Genomic DNA, 17,204 nt, shown 5'->3' on the forward strand with positions numbered 1-17,204 from the left:
ATGGAACAAGTTAAAATGGATAGCTGTTAGGTAAACTACACAGTATACTATCTCTTCATTGAACTCGATATTAGAGTGCTGTGCCTGAAGATGAAAAAGTTAATGATAAGTCTGTTTCAGATGATGAGAAAGATCAAAACTGTGACTGTGGGTTCTTTGTTATAGTAGGTACTGTGCGTTTATTAGTGGTTTTCTCACAGTGGTACAGTACTAGATACAGATGAAAATTACACACACAGCACATGAAATGGCACGTAGTATACCGCCTGCAGCCACAAATGTTCGAAGTCTGGTTCAGATGTTGCTGTACTATACCACATTTTCCCTCTTTCACAGTCCAGTAAGTCCTGCCAGAGCTCAGGATCACATTTCATATAGATCATATTCTTGCTAGTGTTGCTGCCAAAACTTTCTTCCACTTCTCAGGTCTGAGATAAATTTGGCTGACTTTCATGTGTGTTACTAAAACAGCACAGAAAGTGTGCACATTTTTGTATTACTGGTAATAAGAAGATGTAACTACCAGAGCAAGTGCTGCTCATTTTTATACCTATCTAACCATGACAAAGTAGTGGTTATTTTACGTGTGTAAATTAGGTCAAGGCTTAGGCTTGAAGAACTCTTGAAGTTGTACTATTCTGCAGGTCAGATCATTTGCAATCTCACTGAAGCCCTAGGGACTGAACAAGACAGATATAAATCACTCAGCAAATAGATTTTTTGTGTTGTTACTTTTTAAAAAGGTGTTTTCTAAGAAAATGTTTAACATATCATTCTGTTATGTGATACCTTTTCTTGCAACATGCAGTTGATTTTGCTGCTGACAGCACAGCACAAGACAAATAAAAACTTATTACAACTTGGTCAAATTTGCAAGAAGAGAGAATATAGGGTATAACAGTGTTAATACCATTTTCCTCCAGAATGCTAATTTAATAATGGCATTAGTATAAAATCTGAAACAGACTGGAATAGAACAAAACTGATACACAAACACTTCAACATATAAAACTTTGAACTATAAAAATGCTTTAAAATCTCTGTGTCAATTGTCATAGGAAATTGGTCATTCTTTGTTCATGTTCACCTACAGATGTTCCCCTACAATAACTAAATCTCTGTCTTACAAAAATAGAGCAAAACCTAGAGCAAATCTCCTTCAAACACAAGAGTGGTTCACCCTGAAACTGAGGAAAACAAGTAGACACATTGGGATGCCAGCTGGGCCAGATAGGGAGCTTGTGACTGAGTTCCAGAGCAAAAACACAATATATGGAAGGTAGAAGCAGTAAAAGGCCGCAAAGGGGCAATTTAGAAAAATTGCCTTGGCATGTGAAGAGGGTGTCAGGAAGGCCAAAGCTCAACTAGTGTTAAGGCTTGTAAGGAACATTAAAGGCAACAAGAAGAGGTTCTACTGCTGCATTAGTAGTAAGAGGCTGAACAAGGAAAATGCGGGACTGTTGCTGAATGAGGTGGGTGATTTAGTCACAGTGTACACTGATAAGGCTGAAGTACTCAATGCCTTCTTTGCCTGAATTTTCACTGACAAGGTTTCTCAGGCCTCTGTGCTCTGGGCAGGGTTCAAGGAGAAGAGGAATACCAGCACTGGATGAGGATCAAGCAGGGATTACTGGAAGAACTTGACTCATGCATACATATTGGACCAGATGAGCTGTATCCAAGAATGCTGCTGATGGCATTGCAAGGCCACAGATGTATTACCTTTGAAAGACTGTGGAGATCAGTGGAAGTGTCCAACATTTGGAGAAGGGCATATGTATGCATCTTTACAAAAAGCCGAAGGGACAAACAGAGGAGCTATAAGCCAGCTAGTCATACTTTGGTTCTTGGGAAAATCATGGAGCAAGTCTCAGATCTGGCCCCATAAAGGAGGAAAAACGTGACTGGGGACAGGCAGCACAGATTTGCCAAGTGTAAATCATGTCTGACCAAACCTGATTGCCTTCTATGATAAAATGACCCAGTTTGTAGACAAGGTTTTAGCAAGACTTTAGACACTGTCTCCCATAATGTTCATGTATTCAGCTGAAGATGTTATGGTCTGTATGGCTGGACAACTAGACAGTTAAAAGACTGTTTGGATGGTTGGGCTCAGAGGGTAGTGGTTAATGGGTCATAATCTACCCAAAGCTTGGAAATAAGCAGAGAGTTGCAGGGGTCTGTCCTGGGACCCATCCTGTTTAATATCTTTATCAGTGATCTGGAGTAGGTGATGAAGTACATGCTCATCAAGGTCGCAGCTGACACCAAACTGGGAGGACCAGTCAATGCACTCAAGGGCAGGGCTGTCACGCTGAGGGACCTAGACAGGCTGGAAGGATGGAAGGACAGGAACTTTATGAAATTTAACAAGGACAAATGCAAAGTTCCACACTTGACCAGGGAAGTAGTGCAGTCTTTGTCCTTGGAGATTTTCAAGACCAGGCTGGAGAAAATCTTGAGCAACCTGGTCTGATCTTGTAGCTGACCCTTCTTTGGGTATGACATTGGATAAGGAACTCCTGAGGTCCCATTCAATCTGTTTGTTTTATTGTCATTATTTTATGATTCTATGATCCTAATTTTTATATAATCCAGTCAGGTTATAGTTGTCTCTTAGGTGCACTCCTGAAATCAGAAACATTCATTATCTGAAGCCAAAAAGCATCAAATGCGTTTACAATTCTTTTCTTCACTTAAAAATGTCAGAGAAGTTTTGATTTAATTCCTGCCATTAAATGCTCTTGAATATCTATGGTTTTATAGCTAACTTAGCAGTGACTTGTGGTTCATTTGGTTCAAAATGACTTTACTAACAGTGACCACTAAAATGGAATTTTCCTACATCTGGAAAATACATTACTACATTTGGAAAAACAACAGAACACCAGAAAATGTTTCCAAAAATAAAAGAAGACAGTAAAAATAATATCAGATGACAAAATTTGCAGGTACAAGTAAATTAATTACACAGGTTATTATACATGGCTACAAAAATGTAAACATTTCAAAGCCTAATTTAATTCTTTGTTCTGTATACACAGAAAAAAGTCCCTTAGGTATAATTTTTTAAGAAAAAAACAAGTTTTAATTACAAATTGTGCAGTGAAACAGCCCTGGGTTTTAGTTTGAGGCAATTAAATTAAATATGTTCACAACAACATAAAAGCACATGTATCAAATGAGATAAAAAATGCATTAGTCAAATATCTAGTCTCCAGCAGTGTCCAGTATAATGAAGATCTGATAATAAGAAAAGGACAAGCAGTATTTTTCCAGACTATTAATTTGGCCCACGAACTTTCTGAATCCAACATGTCTTCTTTGTGCTTAATGGGGCCTTTAGTAGATTTATCTCCCTCCCACAGATTTGTGTGATCACTTTTTAAACGCAGATTGTTAAGGTAATGTACAATACCAAACATAGGGAAATAGAGCCAAATTTATGAATAAAATACAGGCACAACTGAAAAATATAATACTGGTAAATGATTAATTTTGCACTTTTTTCCATAGGTTTATTTTGGCATTTCAGTCATGTGGTACACTATGATACCATATATAAACTTTAAGATATCAGAAATATAAAATCCTCACAAAGAAAGGTAGGAAAAACTTTCAACACCATGGCTAGTGTAAAGACAATACAATTAGTAATGCTAGAGAGTTATCATACTCTTGCTCTGAAGATACTGAGTACCTGTTATCTCAGTCAGTCAGTATGATTTATGTTTTTTGATGGAAATGGTATCTGAGTGTAAGCCATTTGCTAAGAGCAATTTGAAGCTAATTGTTTCTGAAGAAAAAGATCCAGTCTTAAATGTGAAGCTGCACCAAGAAAGATGGGTCAGAAGAGGCAATGGTTTAAAAAAATGAGGATGTGTGATCTAATTCATGCAATATATGTTGCTATTAATTATAGAGAAGTGTAATGTTTAATAGGTTTTTAGCATAATTAAATTAATTTGAATTAAAATACATCTTTAAAGGCCACTAAATCTTGCTTTTATTATTCATATGTATACACTTATTCCACTAGGTTTACAAGTTAAAGCCTTAAAATATGTAGTACAGAACAGAGCTGGCAAGTTAAAATCAAGACTAGTTAATGTATATGCATACTAGGCATCTTAGAAGGAAAATATCAAAACTCTACTATATGTGTTAATTTTCACCTTTATATTTCCTGCTGTTTTTTTCTCAGAATGGCAGTGAACTCAAAGGTGGACTCTGGTATCTAGCTCCCTTAAGTGAAGCAACCTTAATCTATGAATAAGTTCTATTTTACTTAGCAAAATACGCACAATATATATGTAAAGTATTTAAATCAGTGTAGTTACTTATATTGAAAACCTAAGGTAATTTTGCATTTCTGTTGTCTTATATGGAGGATTAGTGAGATGTCAAACTCAGGAGATATAAAGACATATGCTTAACTTCAGTAGTGCTTTAATTCTGCTTTTTTAAAGTGCTAAATGTCTGCAGTTATGAATGTTATTAGATTGATGCAGCTGTCTCTATTGTAGGCAGGTAAACAGCTTCCTTAAATATAGAACAGGCTGTAGTAATGTCTTGATTTTACCTTTGCATGAACCCAAAAGGGCTTGACAGCTTTCTAAAGTCAGACCTGATAAAATGATGTGCAAAATACATGTAGTAATTTCTTAACCTACTTCTGAAATATAGCAATTGCTCTTTAACTGCCACATGAGACAACTGTTGAGAATAGAAGAATATTGACTTCCACCACCCTGCTGTTCATACCCCATGGAATTAGTAACTCTTATTAAGATCTGGTCTTTGTGAAGGTTTGGTTTCTCCCCCATCTCCTTTTGCAAGAAGGAAAAGATCCTACTACAGGACATTTATAGTTAATCATTTGATTTAGTTGATCAGGAATGAAGTTGTGTGTCTTTTCGAAAAGATTTGAAACAGACAACTGAATAATTTAAGGAAGAAAGGAAACGATAGGAGCAAACAACTGCAGCAGTATCATGGGTTGAAAAATTTGATGAGAAAAGGCAGGTGGAAAAACATGTGTGCAGAAAAAAAGAATGCCATAAGTAGGGAAAGGATTTTATTTTTATTTTTGTAGCAGTTGGCTCTATCCATGTGTTGCTTTTCTTTACAGTATCTTGACAGATCCTTTTTGAATGACAGTTGGAAGGAGGGAAAGAAGGCACTGCATTTCTAATCATATCTCTATGTTGTTGTTCCTATTTCTTATTTGAGGCTGGTTTAACTACTTATTTTCATCCTGGAATAAACCTGAAGAAAATCCATTCTTACAGCATCAAACTCTATGAAAAGCTGGAAGAAGAGACTGGACAGGTAATCTCCTTAACCTTTAAAGTATTAATTCAGATCAATACTAACCTTACTAATGGTCTTACAGAAAAATTTGGAGTTGACAAGTTGTATGTGTGTGTGTGTGTTCATGACCATCATAAGGCTCCCTTTTTATTGAAATATATTCTCCTGCCTGCATACCTATGATATAGTCTGGTGCTTAGTTACTAAATATTTTAGATGGTTTCCTGGATGCCTCTAAAGTTTAAGAAAATGGTTTTCATAAAACATCTCAGAGGCTCAGCAGACTGAGAGCCTGCAATGTTAGCTTGGTATAGGAGTTAAAATAGCATCAAGGATCTGGAATGAACGGATTGATTATGATACATTCCTGCTTTAAACATGTCCACTTAAAAAATCATATGATATGATGCTCTCTGATCTTGAGAAGATTGCTGCAATTCTTCCCATCCCTTTCAGAGATGTGTTTTTATTTAGTGACTTAAGGAATGGGTATGCAGAGCAACACAGGAGTCATCTTTTTTTATCCAGCATCACTCAGCCATATAGATTTCGTTTACTAAGCTCATGCTTGCTTCACGCTGCAGCAGAAATCGCGTGATCCTCACTGTACTAGTTTACAAACTTGATAATTGTAATAAAATGTTTTTTTCTTCTTTCTACTGCTCAGCCAGATAAGATACTACAGCAGATTATCCTTGTGAGTTCCACTAAAAGACTTATTCAGCCATATTAAAATCCTGTGAGGTAACACAGAAAAGGTGAAATAAATAGTGCATACCAGAAAGTGAGCATTCAGTGTCCAGCTATATAAGGATTTCTTTATTAAAAAGGCAAAAAAAGGCGGGTGGTTATTCATTGTGTCAATAAAGATGCTTAGTAAGTTAAATATATTCGGCAGTATATCAATAGAAAATTATGCAGGTGATAGACTTTTATATAAAGTATTATATATTTATTTTTGAGATTCACCTGATTCTATATGTGAAAGTGTATGAGTGCATAAATTCAAATATAAATCAAATCTTAATAAAAATAATATTATCATGACATTCAATAAAAGCTTTTTACAACTGTTTTGAGGATAGTATGTATTAACCTAGGAAGTTAATTTGATAAATTTTTTTAAAATTTTATTTTCTCTAGGAGTTTACATCTAAGTCCTGTTCCTTCAAGGGCGCCTAACTTATTTGAATCTTTTTTCAGTCATGTTAGTTAAAAAATTCCTGTAGACTTCCCATAGCATAGGAACATTCATTTATGGAGAAAAGTAAAGGTTCTTTCAGTAATTCACTTCTGCTCTTTGTTTTAGGCTGTGGGGTTTCATCAGCCTGGCAGCATCAGAATTGCTTCAACTCCTACTAGGGTGGATGAGTTCAAATACCAAATGACTCGTGCTGGTTGGCACCCAACAGAGCAGTATCTGATCACGCCTGAGAAAGTACAAGAGCTATTTCCCTTATTGAACATGGATACGGTAAAGAACCTAATTTTATGAGAAATAACTTCCATTGCAATTAAATAGTGGTCTATCAGATATGTAGACATAAGGTCTGTTTCCTTTATACAAATTGTACTAGAAATTCTTGGTTTTCAGTGAAAAAAAGTTGCATAATAAACTAAAATCACTCACATGCATTTTAGTGCATACTATATGCCAGTGTGCATAGTATTAATTATAATATATATAAATATTATAATATTAAAGCATCGCAACCTTTGATTGCATGGGAGAACTGAGCAATTTTACTTCCTTAGACCATTGTTAAGTTGGATAGCTGTAGCCTTGATATTATTATTATGTTTTGAAAATTTGTTGTGATTTGACTCCTTAAGTTTTACTGAATTCAAGAAATAAAGTGGTTTTTAAAAAATTAGTTAATTTTGATAAATTTTGTTTTCTTTCATTTTGTGGTATTTTGACTCCACTTAGGTTTTAGCTGGTCTGTATAACCCTGGAGATGGTCATATTGATCCCTATTCTCTCACTATGGCCTTGGCTGCAGGAGCCAGAAAATACAGTGCCCAATTAAATTACCCCGTCCAAGTGACTAATCTGAACTCCCGATCAGATGGGACATGGGAAGTTGAAACTCCACTTGGAATAATTCGAGCAAAGAGAATTGTGAATACTGCAGGTAGGATTTAACATAAGCATTTGTATACTCTTCAGATTTACAAACTAGCTGACATGGAGCATCTGTACTGAATTGTGTGGATTACAGGAATAAGTAATACGTGTTTTTGAACATTCACCTGGTTTGTGGTAAAATGCACTTTGCACATATTACTTTACAGTGTTGTGAAAATTTAGCTCTTATGTTAATTGTCCTTGACTAGGCATTAAAAATAGTTCTTTCTGGTTTGTCTCCAGCAGTTACTAGTCAGACTGTCTTGTTAAATTTTAGTAGCAGAAGAACTAGGGCATATGTAGGAGAGACCTTTACTCATCTACAGTTAGTTCTGAGATGAGTAGAAGAGAGGCTACTGTCTATGCATATTGTCCTCTAAAATCTTATGAAAGCTACTTAGAAAGGGAGATGGGATGTACAAATGAAGTAGAAATGTCTTCACTGTTTTTTCAAAGAGACTGAGGATTTGCAGCAAGTAAGATAACCCTGCCTATTTCAGTATTATCTTTCTCTAAGATTTAACTCTATCCACATATCCTTGAAACAGAAGATTTTTGTTGCCCTTTGAGTAGTATTTTAAACATGCACTTGGCTTAACAATACATTTTTTCATGTAATAAAAATTACCTAACTCAAAGGCGCTTGTATTTACATATGCAATTTTTATTCTTCATTGTGTTAAAGAAACCAAACTGATGTTTCTGCTTCAAAGAGCTTTTGGCCAAGAGTCCCTTGGATTTGTGTTTGTTTTCCTAAACAAGTTGATAGGTCTAAAAACCTGTATTCAATCTAAATTTCACTTATTTTTATGCTGCTTTATACAAGTTATAGAAAAATATATTATTGGTGAAACTGTTGGCACCTCCTATATGAAACGCGTCTTCTACTTCCTAGTAGAAGACTTTCAGTTTTCAGTTGTTTGAAAACACGCTGAATATTTACCATGTGGATGAAATTTTTGCAGACTCTGTCTGTCTCAAACTGAGTCATGTCTGCATTTTTAGGGCATGAGTCTTTCATACATCCCATCTCAGTGGAAAATCAGGCTTCAGTAGGAAGCTGTGATGGCTCAAGAGGACCTTCTCTTCTTGCTCAGATGGGACAAGTGAATTGAAAGCAAGGATATATCTTTAAAATTCCTTTCTACATCTGTGCGGTGGAAAAGAAAAAAGCATCTATTTCTAGTGCAAAGCAGATAAAATGAAGAAGTTCAGTGAAACAGGGACTCTTCTTGGTGGGTAGAATAACCATGGCTGACAATTGGAATTATGAGCTAGTTGGACTGGAAGGGGACTAGACTGGGACAGTGAAATGCTTGGGAAAGGTTCCTCAGGGGGGTTGGGAGCACTGGCAGCAAGTGGAACACTTACGTGGTGCTAGAGGACTTGCTCAAACCAGGAAGGGACTGTGAACATGGCAACAGTGGGGATGACACCACAGAGAAGGATAGTGGAAAGGGATCTAACATTTCATTAAGGGAATGGGAGCTGGAGCTTTTCAGACAAAAAGATGAGGAAGGATACTTGAGGAATCATTGTGTGTGAAACTGAGACTGGAAAACTGAAGCTGCCTGAGCTGTCTGAGCATGAAAGACTGGCAGAGATAATGGATGGTTGGACTCAATGATCTTAAAGGTCTTTTCCAGCCTAACTGATTCTATGATTCTATGGGAGTAGGTAGGACAGGATTTGTCAAATGAGAGACTGACTTCCACACGGAGACAAAACAGCTGAAGAAGGATGTAAGGACCTTTTGAGTAAGGACTCAAAAGTTTGAGACAGCAGGAAAGAAGAGCAAGTAAGGGACCAACAGGGATGGGGAAGAGAGAAGATTGGGATAGAGAGAAATTTGGAGGGAATGGAGTAAAAGGGGCTGAACTCTAAGAGGTTGAGCTTTACTGGGTGACCTTTCTTTCAGTGTCTGGGATGTAGACAGTCCTGTGTTAGATCATTCCAAACTTTCAGTAAAGACTAACTGGCAAACCCATTGAAAAGTATGCTTTCTTATCATATGCCTTCCATACATAGGTGATAACCTGTTATTGTGATGAGCCTAGCTAAAATAGCAGGGATCTGAAAAAGTTCACCTTAAGGTTTTAAGCATGCTAATGAGTGCCACATAATGACATTTTGGAGAGAAAGAGTATGTTTTTTAGAAAGCAAACAACCACACAAACAGGGAAACCAAATTAAAAGAATTTACTTAGACCACAAAGTCAAGCCCTTAGAAGATGAGAGGCATCAATATTTGATTGACTTTGGACTGTGAGTTCATGGCTTTCAGGCATGAATTATGGGACAGCATTCAGTTACAAAATCACAAGCTTTCTTACTAATAGGATTCTTATGTCATTTGTTACACAGTATGGTTATATTGGTCTGGGAGTGGTCCAAGATTATGGAATGGAAAGGCAGCCCTTTTGGCAATCAGGCTTCTTATTTAGGCCGCAAACTTCTATGCACTCATTATTCCTAACTATTGGCTTTGCATCATATGGATGAAGTATCACAGATGTAGTAATTTCCTTATGTGTTTGTAGTGTTGTTATCTTTCTTTGGCTTATGTATCAAGTTGACATTAGGCAGTTTTCTATAAAATGCTTTTCAAAGTTTATTTGCAAAAATTAGAATGCACCCTTGTGAAATTTTCATAAGTCTTTTTAAATTATTTAATAAATTATTAAACCAACAATATATTTAGTCAATTCTCTTGTGTAGTTAACTGTTCAGCCAAAATGAACGTTTGAAGCACATACTGCTTAACATTCTGGCTAAGGATGTGAAATCAATACTGTAAAACACATATCTCTTATAAATGTTCTCTCAGCTAACATTCATTCTTCTTCTCAGCCTTGCCTCATTCCACTACAGATCATGACTAGTATAATTGAGAGCTCATATTTTAGGCTCATGTTGCAATATGATCAGAGGAAAATATATCAGAAGGCTCTCCACATTCTCTTTCCCCCTTGTCCCCCAACTGACATCTGCTGTAGAACTGGAACAAACTAGTTTCAACCAATCTTTAGCTGTTCCTTATGTGAGCTTTCCATTTGGGAAGAAAGCAGATGCCTAATAAATAATCCCTGACATGAACTAACTGGTACTGAGCCTGCTGAAGTGATTTGCAGCCTATTTATAATGGAATGTTTGATTAAAGTCTGCAAAAATAGTTAATTTAGTTTATATATACAGTATGTGCATGTATATAAGCACACACTGGCAGGCATGTACATACTCTATATACAACCATTATAGGCAGTGATGGAAGATTTTCTTTTTTAAAAACAAGAGATAGATTACATAGTTCAGCAGATATGCGAAGTAAAACCACCACTAAATGTTTCAGCATCAGATATTTGCAATCTCTACAATTTAATCTTCACAAATGTCCTAGAGATACAATTCATTCCTTCTTTTATGTCTATGATGTGTGATAGGACATGACATCTGCTTCCAATTAGAATTTTGTATCAGAGAACATATTCTTCCTTTTGCCATTTTTGTGTTTGTAATAGCTTTTGCACATGGTTCAAAAACTTTAAACAAAGAAACTGCAATATTTATCATTTAGTGAATGTCAGCTGTTGTTATTCTGTGCAATCAAATAAGCACTTATCGTGTGACTTTTTTTTAGAAGAAAACATTTTCCTCAGAAAATCTGCATTTTTAAAAACTGTGGGTGTTAGAGCCTAAGGCTGGTTGGTAGTATTAAGAGACTGACAGCCCTCCTGGTGTGGGGGAATGGCAGAAGGCCAGCACAGCCCAACTCTACTTTCCTAATTGCCCTGGCTTTAGGCCATGCCAGAGGTGAGAAGATGTATTCCCAAGTCAGTGTCAGCAAGCAGCGCACGCCACCTGCTCCCCACAGGACAGGGAGCCAAGCTTGGTAAAAAGGCTGGCAGGGCAGGAGCCAAGGCTTGAGCGAGGGCTCCGTCCTGCAGGCCACAAGGGAGGGAGCAGGGCAGGCCCAGAACCACTGTCCAGGTCTCCAGACAGGCTTGCGGCTTGAGGCACAGGCAGACGCACAGTGACGAAGCCAGGCTGAGGCCAAGCCAGGAAGTCGATCCACAGGTCAGGAAGAGGTCTTGTGATGGTAACCAGGGTCAGATACTGCCCACTGATCAACAGGCAGGACCAGACAGACAAGACTGGCCTGAGGTCAATCTGGGAATTAGTCCACGGATCAGGGTTTGGATCAATGCGGTCCATGGCCAGGCACAGGCATGGTTGTGACAGAGCTGTAAACAGGCACACCTACAATCAATCCAGCTCAGGCAGGTTTGAAGGCCCTGCGCTGACCTGAAATGGGGCTCCTGGGCCTGTGGGCAGGGCTGTGGGTGGAAGTCCCAGGTGAGGCTGTTCAGGATCATGAATGCCTGTTAGTGCCCTCAGGGCCCTGAGAGCTAAATTTTGACCAGATCTTGGAGAGCATGGAATTGAAGAAAGAGGTAGGAGCATTTGGGTAAGACAAGTAGGCAGCAAAAAGGAAGAAAAGTTCTATGTTAAGCTGGGCAACATGAGTGTAAGTCTCAGGGGAAGGAGCAGCTACGTTAGGTAGCCAATCTTGCTGGAGATACTTTTCATGAACAGTTTGGAGTCAGCTGGTTACACAGGAACCAAGCTGACCCGCCTTCTTTCCCTGGGTGCCATATGGCACACAGCCTTCTATTTGGAAGGCCCTGGTGTGTCTTCCTCCTCTCCCATTTTGCCTTCCCCCAACCCTCACTCCCAGACTCCCCTGACACTCCTGCTTCATTAGATTTTCCCCCTTCATTCCCACGTCTGAGACCTCTGCTCCCTGATCCAGAGTCAGGAGAGTGGGACTGAGGGATATTCCAAGCTGCTTAGAGCAGCTGCCATCCCAGTCAATTTTATCTGTCTGATTCCAGGTCTGTGTGTTCCAACCTCACAGCAGATGTGAGCCATGATGTAGAGCCTAAACTAATAAGTTTGGCAGTTAAGTGGCTTCCACTCCTAGACTTTGACACTGGTACCTCACTAAGTGAATGTGTCTTACCAGGTTAACTTTAACAGAGAAGAATTAGGTCTTCTTTTAACTTATGCCTAGTAGTATACATGAAGGAGTTTGAGCAGCCTTTAGAGGCAGGGAAATTGTTACTTGCGTTTTCTGGTAATAGTCTGTATCAGAACTTCTAATTGGACAACTATGGGAGAGCACACCGACTACTCACCAATATGAACATCATAATAAATTGATTGCTATGTGAAAGACATAATTAATATGAGTCACATGGTGTGTGTGAAAGAGGAGAGGAACTTAAATTCTTGAAGTTAGCTGGCTGAAATAACTGCCTTGCTCGATTGGGGCATTAGGACTTGAGTACTGTCTTGGGAAAGCATATTAGCTCATTTGGTTGATAGTAAGAGGCTAGGTTAATATCTGTGGTGTGAGCTAATTTATTCTGATTTTTAAGTGTCTCTAACTTTGTTAGGACTGCATTGCAGACCTACTTTACTGAAATAAGCCATGGGGTTTGTGGGACTGTTAATTAAATTATCTTCTGAACTTTTAGAAGCCTGATCTATATTTTACTAATTATATTTTTTTAATATCTGTATACTAGAATAACCTATGGACATATAATTAGGAACAAGGGCATGGAATTATGGAGGGGAAATTATGCTGCATAATATGAAAAAAACTTTAAAAATTAAAATTATGGAAAAAAATTTCTTTGTCACATTCCATAAAGCTCAGTGCTTCCTGCAAATGTTTTACTGTTATTTTCCATTCACTGAAATTAGTGTTCGAATATTTCTGTTTTGGTTTTTTTTTGTCTTCTCTAGGCTTCTGGGCCCGTGACATAGGTAAGATGATTGGCCTGCAGCACCCTCTCATACCTGTTCATCATCAGTATGTTGTGACATCAACTATTCCTGAAGTGAAAGCCCTAAAAACAGAATTGCCGGTGATTCGTGACTTAGAAGGATCATATTATCTAAGGCAAGAAAGGGATGGTCTTTTATTTGGTCCATATGAAAACGAGGAGAAGATGAAGCTGCAGGACTCATGGGTAACAAATGGAGTCCCACCAGGTAATCAAGAACATTAAATCTTTAAACTTGATAAGCACTAGTACACATTTTAATGTGTCTAAATCCCAGCCCGTCATGCTGCCTTATGTGATGGAAAATAGAAAATATTTGCCATGCATTATTGCAATGCAGAAACTTTTTTTCAAAGAATAGTTGTAACTCTAATGATGAGTGAATAGAAATAAAAATGTAACATAAGAAAAAGCCTATTTGAAATAGGCACAAAATGCACATCTACAACATAGTCTTACCCTGCTCTCTGAACACATGCCCATGTGTTGTGATTAGATGCAGCCACCAAATCTGTGTTATGTAGCCTTTTGCAACTGAATAGGGATTTTTCTAAGCTACAGTTCTTTCCAGCATACTCACAGGGGCTCTAGATTTTTGCTGTTCCCCCAGAGATAATGTGGTTGTCAAATAGGAACACAAGTATAGGAAAGGAATATCTTAGACAAAATGCTGTGCATGGATATAAGTGCAAGAGGGTTAGCGATTTGTGTAGAATTTTTGTACAAAAAAATCCTAACTATGTCATGCTGCTGCTTATTAAAAAAAAAAATAAAATGCTGTGTTGTATCTAGGCTCCAGCTTTCCATTCACTTCTAGACAGAAGGTTATAATAAGTCAATAGTTTTGCTGTTTTAAAAAAAACACAACATGTTTCCTAAGGAAGAGCAATCAGCATTGTTGGGCTTTGGATTGCACTGTCACAGCTTCCTGAACTTAACTGTCTCCAGTAGTGTCAAGTCCCTCTACAGAGTGATGTACAATAATGCTTAAGGTTCAGACTGAAGAGTGAAATATATCCAGGAATTCACTAAACACCATGGAAATACTAAGCTGACACAAGCAATATCTTTCTTCCCCTCCCCAAATTGTTGGCATACTGAGAGAAATAAGTGGGTCTTATTTAACACAGAAGGAAGTTCCTGTGTTTCTCTACTTCCTTTCTACTTCATTATTGATTTTGCATGACCTTAGGGTTAAACAAATATGTATAAAGGACAGTATAACTGTAGTGACAATAAACTTGATCCTGCAGATAACTAGGGATTTATGCACGCCATTTTTGTCATGTAGGATGGCAAAGGCTTGAACATACTCACTGATGAATTCCATATAACTTTTATATATGTAGGTGGCACAACTGTATTGAAAATGTAAGTATTTTCAGTGTAATTGAGTATATAATAAGAGTCAAATATTTGTGCAGGTTTTGGAAAAGAACTTTTTGAGTCTGATTTAGACAGAATAATGGAGCATATTGAGGCTGCTATGGAAATGGTCCCTGTTCTGAAAAAAGCAGACATCGTAAACACAATTGCGGGTCCTATCACCTATTCTCCAGACATTCTTCCTATGGTGGGACCACATCAGGGTGTCAGAAATTACTGGGTAGCTATTGGTTTCGGGTGAGTAAATTCTTTGTGACAGCTTTTGTCTGTCGTACTGTTAAAATGGCAGTCAGCTCAAGCTTTGCACATATTTATGGGTTTGAGGGTTGTTTTGCACATATTTTATGTAAAATGTAATTGGGAATAGTCTTAATTACCACTACCCACATAACAGAAAATAATCCTTCTCTCTTACTTCTTCTTCATAACTCTCACTGTTTTTTAGTTTGTTTCCTCCTCTTATTCTGGAGGGCAATATTCGAGACAGTTTATGAAGCAAGAAATGGGTAGTACATGGTACTGTCTGCAGCAAGTTAGAGTCATGAAAGTGCTGGGTTTTACAATACACTTTCCAGTTCATTTTATGTATTGCTTTGAATTACATTGTGTTCAACAGTTTTTTGGCATACACAGAAATGGGTGTCACTGAAGTTGGACAAGAATGAGTCGTACAGGGAGAACTTTCAAAATGAAGTATTAGCTTCTAGGTGAAGAGTTGAAGGCATGCTAAGCAGAAGACTTTGCTGACATACTGGGTGACTGGCTGCTCTAGGGGTACAAACACAGTAATGGTTCTGACTGTTGAAGGTTGAGCTGAAAAATTACATTGCTGGGTGTTAGAGGAAAGCAAATGAAGAGGGCAGTGTGACAACAGGAATGACGGTTTTATTGGTGTCATTCTCCTGCCCGTTATGGTATTTTCTCTGAGTGTGATTTACATCTTATATACTCTGGCTGCACTGAAGTCAGTGGTAAAACTCTTACTGATTTCTTTTTAATTGTCTTAGTTTGACAATTTATTCAAGATGGATAGAATGAACTGAATACAATTCCAGGCACATGTTATTGAACACATTCTGTTTACATTGTTTTTCCAATTGCCTAATTTGCTGTTCAAAATCCAGCTCAGCTTTTTGCAGTTTTCTTTCAATCCAAACCAAACAAACCCTCAGATCATAAGATAAGGCAATATCACTAACGTGCTTTCCGAGGTCCTCAAAATAAAAAGGTTTGGTAATTTTGCAATGATTCATTGTGAAAGGTATTCACCTTTGCTGCTTGGATTTAAAAAAAAAAATATATTATCTTTTAGTAATATTTGCAAAACTTAGTTACAAAAGTGGTTTGCCTAGTCCTTGTTCACCAAAAAGACTGTTTAAGTTCATTACTCTGCTGCCCAGCTTTGGAGCCTGTATTCCTTCACTGGTGTCAGTGGGAGTAGCATCAAAGTTCCATATAGGAAAAACTGAAGACCAGTGTTATATGTTTAAGTTTCTTTAAACAACTGATTTCAGGAATATGACTAATCTCTAAATGTTTAGACACAGGTCGCAATTATGTTGCTGTCATTGGATTGCTTTTTCTGCTTTTCAGGGACTTTTGACTCTCCGTTCTATGCTTGTGGGTCACTGTTGTAATTTTTTGTGTGCATTGGCAAATCCTTATCTCATAGTCAACTGGTAGGGACATTGTGACAGAGGACTTAGTGCTGTTAGTTTAGAGGATTTTTATTATCTAAAGTTAGCAGCTTGCTAGGCATTTTAATGCGCAAAGAAGTTAGCAAGTATAGTTAGCAGAGCTTGTAGCACTGTTTATTATTAAGGTTGCTCAATACTTCCCATTTTCAGTTACTTATAGCTTTGAAAATGTTAACAAGAGTAGGCTAGAATTTTAATCAGAAAAGTTTAAGTCAAAGCAGTGTAACCACTCCAACAAATGAGATTATTGGAAGGTACGTTGTTTTGCTGTGTTTAGTTTATTAGGGTGAAGTCTTTCTTTTGAAAATCTGTAATCACCCTGTTTTTTGAGAATGAATTTAACATTTGGCAGAAGTGAGCTTTCTCCCAAAGATATGTGTTTTTGTCATTCTTCACAAAATCTATTGCTGAGGCCTGGTCACAATCTTTTATAAATGTTACAGCTCATAAACACTTTAATAGAGACTTACTACATCTTGCACTAGGATTCCTGCATTCTATCTACAGTAGTATTCCACAGCCAGAGACTGAACAGGAGTTTTCCTGCAGAAAGGGGATAGAAAAATGACTAAACCTGGGACAAAGACACTAGAAAAGGGAGCATGATGTGCAGGGACTCAGATTTCCTAGGAAAAAGGAATGGAATGGGTAAAAAAATGATGAGAAGAAAGGACTCATAAACAAGTAAGACACAAGAATAGGACAGGGGCAATAGGGAAGATAATGTGGCAGAGACTGGAAGGAGAGAAGAAAAACAGAGGAGGGCAGTTTGTGTTTATTAAGGAAATTTTCTCTAAATCGTCATATGAAGACTGAGATTCTTAAACT

At 37.5% G+C, this 17,204-nt stretch overlaps 1 protein-coding gene across 1 annotated transcript in view; it reads left to right on the top strand.

Annotated features, from left to right (window-relative positions):
* DMGDH (dimethylglycine dehydrogenase) overlaps positions 1-17,204 on the top strand; it is a 46,039-nt gene that overhangs the window by 3,896 nt on the left and 24,939 nt on the right. Inside the window, exons 3-7 of the mRNA XM_075019528.1 lie at positions 5,233-5,331; positions 6,623-6,787; positions 7,244-7,448; positions 13,253-13,501; positions 14,718-14,916. Coding sequence (XP_074875629.1) covers positions 5,233-5,331; positions 6,623-6,787; positions 7,244-7,448; positions 13,253-13,501; positions 14,718-14,916 — 917 coding nt within the window. The remainder of the gene's footprint in view (positions 1-5,232; positions 5,332-6,622; positions 6,788-7,243; positions 7,449-13,252; positions 13,502-14,717; positions 14,917-17,204) is intronic.

Source organism: Buteo buteo, chromosome Z, assembly GCF_964188355.1.
Source record: "Buteo buteo chromosome Z, bButBut1.hap1.1, whole genome shotgun sequence".
NCBI lineage: Eukaryota > Metazoa > Chordata > Aves > Accipitriformes > Accipitridae > Buteo > Buteo buteo.